At 24.3% G+C, this 1,975-nt stretch overlaps 1 protein-coding gene across 1 annotated transcript; it reads right to left on the reverse strand.

The window, feature by feature from the left end:
- Positions 1-280: 280 nt before the first annotated feature.
- On the reverse strand, positions 281-1,462 carry PRSY57_0814000 (hypothetical protein; the record flags this gene model as incomplete). Its single annotated transcript, XM_012907079.2, has 1 exon — positions 281-1,462. One exon carries the CDS (start codon positions 1,460-1,462, stop codon positions 281-283), a length of 1,182 nt encoding a protein of 393 aa, XP_012762533.1.
- Positions 1,463-1,975: the final 513 nt, after the last annotated feature.

Here is a 1,975-nt window from a genome sequence, read left to right on the forward strand (position 1 = left end):
ATAACAAATAAAATAACAAATAAAATAACAAAAAAAATAACAAAAAAAAAAGAGCATATATATTAAATGTAACATGATAAGATTAAAACAATTTTCCGTCATTTAGCCATTACATTTTAATAGAATCAAAACTGTATACAAAAAAAAAAAAAAAATAATAATAATATAATTAACCATAATGTTATAGAGAGAAAATAATAAAATGGATCAATAATTAAACAAATAGATATACATCTCTATGAATCCCTTATTTTTTTTATTATTATATTATTCTTTTTTTTTATTCCTTGTCCACTGGATATGACAAAGTATTGAACACACTGGTTAATTGAAGACCTTGTGGGTGACTTAAGTATTCTCCAATTTCTGCATCAAAAATGGCTATCGTTTGGGAATTTAATAGATGACCAAGATTATCACTGGGACAATTGGAACCTAACAATATTTTACAATTTTTAGTCTCTTGAAATATAAAAGAAGTAACTTCTTTACTTTTATTTATACATTTTAATTTTGCGGAATGAAGAGATCTTCCTTTTTCCGGTTTATTCAATCTGATATCAAAAGAAAATTCATATTTTAATAAGTGCCCATCAAAAAGTATGTAAATATCTACATCCGATTCACTGCTTTTAATAGCAGTAATGCTATAATCTTGACCATATTCTAATTTTCTTATACATTTTGGTCCATCAAGTTTTACGTGTATGTGAATATTTGGAGGAATAGATACAATTGCAAGTGTATCAATTTTTTTGCCAATTAATTTTAATCCTGGGGAAGGTAATTTAATTTCTAATTCTTTTGGTATAATGATATGTCCCCATTTAAATAAATGAGTAAAGAATCCCCATTTCCCTCCTTCGTGTGGGATATTTTGAATTAGTTCGCATTTTTTCAATGAACTCAAAGCAAAATCTCCATATGCAATTGCTAAATTAGTATGTGGATTAACACATAAGAAACCATTATTGAAATCTACTGATTTGACAGTTACATTTTTCTTTTCATTTATATTTATAATAAGTGCTGTTTCTGCATTTATACGTATCAATGTAACATGTTCATTCAGTATACTAACAATAATTTTCCAATTTTTTAAAAACGTAGGAAATCTTTCGGTGTGATTGTAATTGATTTTTTCTTTAAATCCAGGAAGTCTAATGTGCACATCTTTTTCACCTTCGATTACTACATAACAATCTTCTTTTCCCCAGGCCTTTGCATCATATCTTCCTGATAATATAGATTCAAATTCTGAGGGAATTTCTGGTAGTTGAACTAAAAATTTAATTCTCTTATCATTAAAGATAGTAGGTCTCAAAGCAATTTCATCATGATTTGATAGTGAATACCATCCTTTCTCATCACAATATTGAAATTGGTTCCAAATAACAGCATTGTCTGGTGTTTTGGCGTTATCTGGAGGTGTCTTGAAAGTACATTCTATAATGTTTGTCATATTTTATAAATTTAAATGAGAAATGAATTGAAAAAATGGTATAAAAAATATATATATATATATATATATATATATATTATGTTACACATATATATTGATAATAAATAAATATAAGTATATTTCTGTAAAATCAAACACAATATAATGAATTCATAAAAATAACATTACATATATGATCTTTAAAAATATTATGAAAAAAAAATATATATACGTAGGACAAATTGTTTTTTTAAGAATTATAAAGTAAATTATGGAAAGATATTTTTCAAAATTATTTTTAATTATCACCAAATAAAAATATATGCATAGCAAATATATTCATTTATTGATGAAAACAAATTTAATTAAGAAAAAAAAAAAAGAATGCAAAATAAAATAAAATAAGCATGTTGTAAACAACCTGAACAAAATTACACATAGCCAAAATTTTTGAGTGAAATTGGAACAATTTGTTCTGAACAAAATTTTTTTTTTTTTTTTTTTTTAATAAAATGGCTTGTAAACTAACTATTT

The sequence above is a fragment of the Plasmodium reichenowi genome, chromosome 8 (assembly GCF_001601855.1).
Source record: "Plasmodium reichenowi strain SY57 chromosome 8, whole genome shotgun sequence".
NCBI lineage: Eukaryota > Apicomplexa > Aconoidasida > Haemosporida > Plasmodiidae > Plasmodium > Plasmodium reichenowi.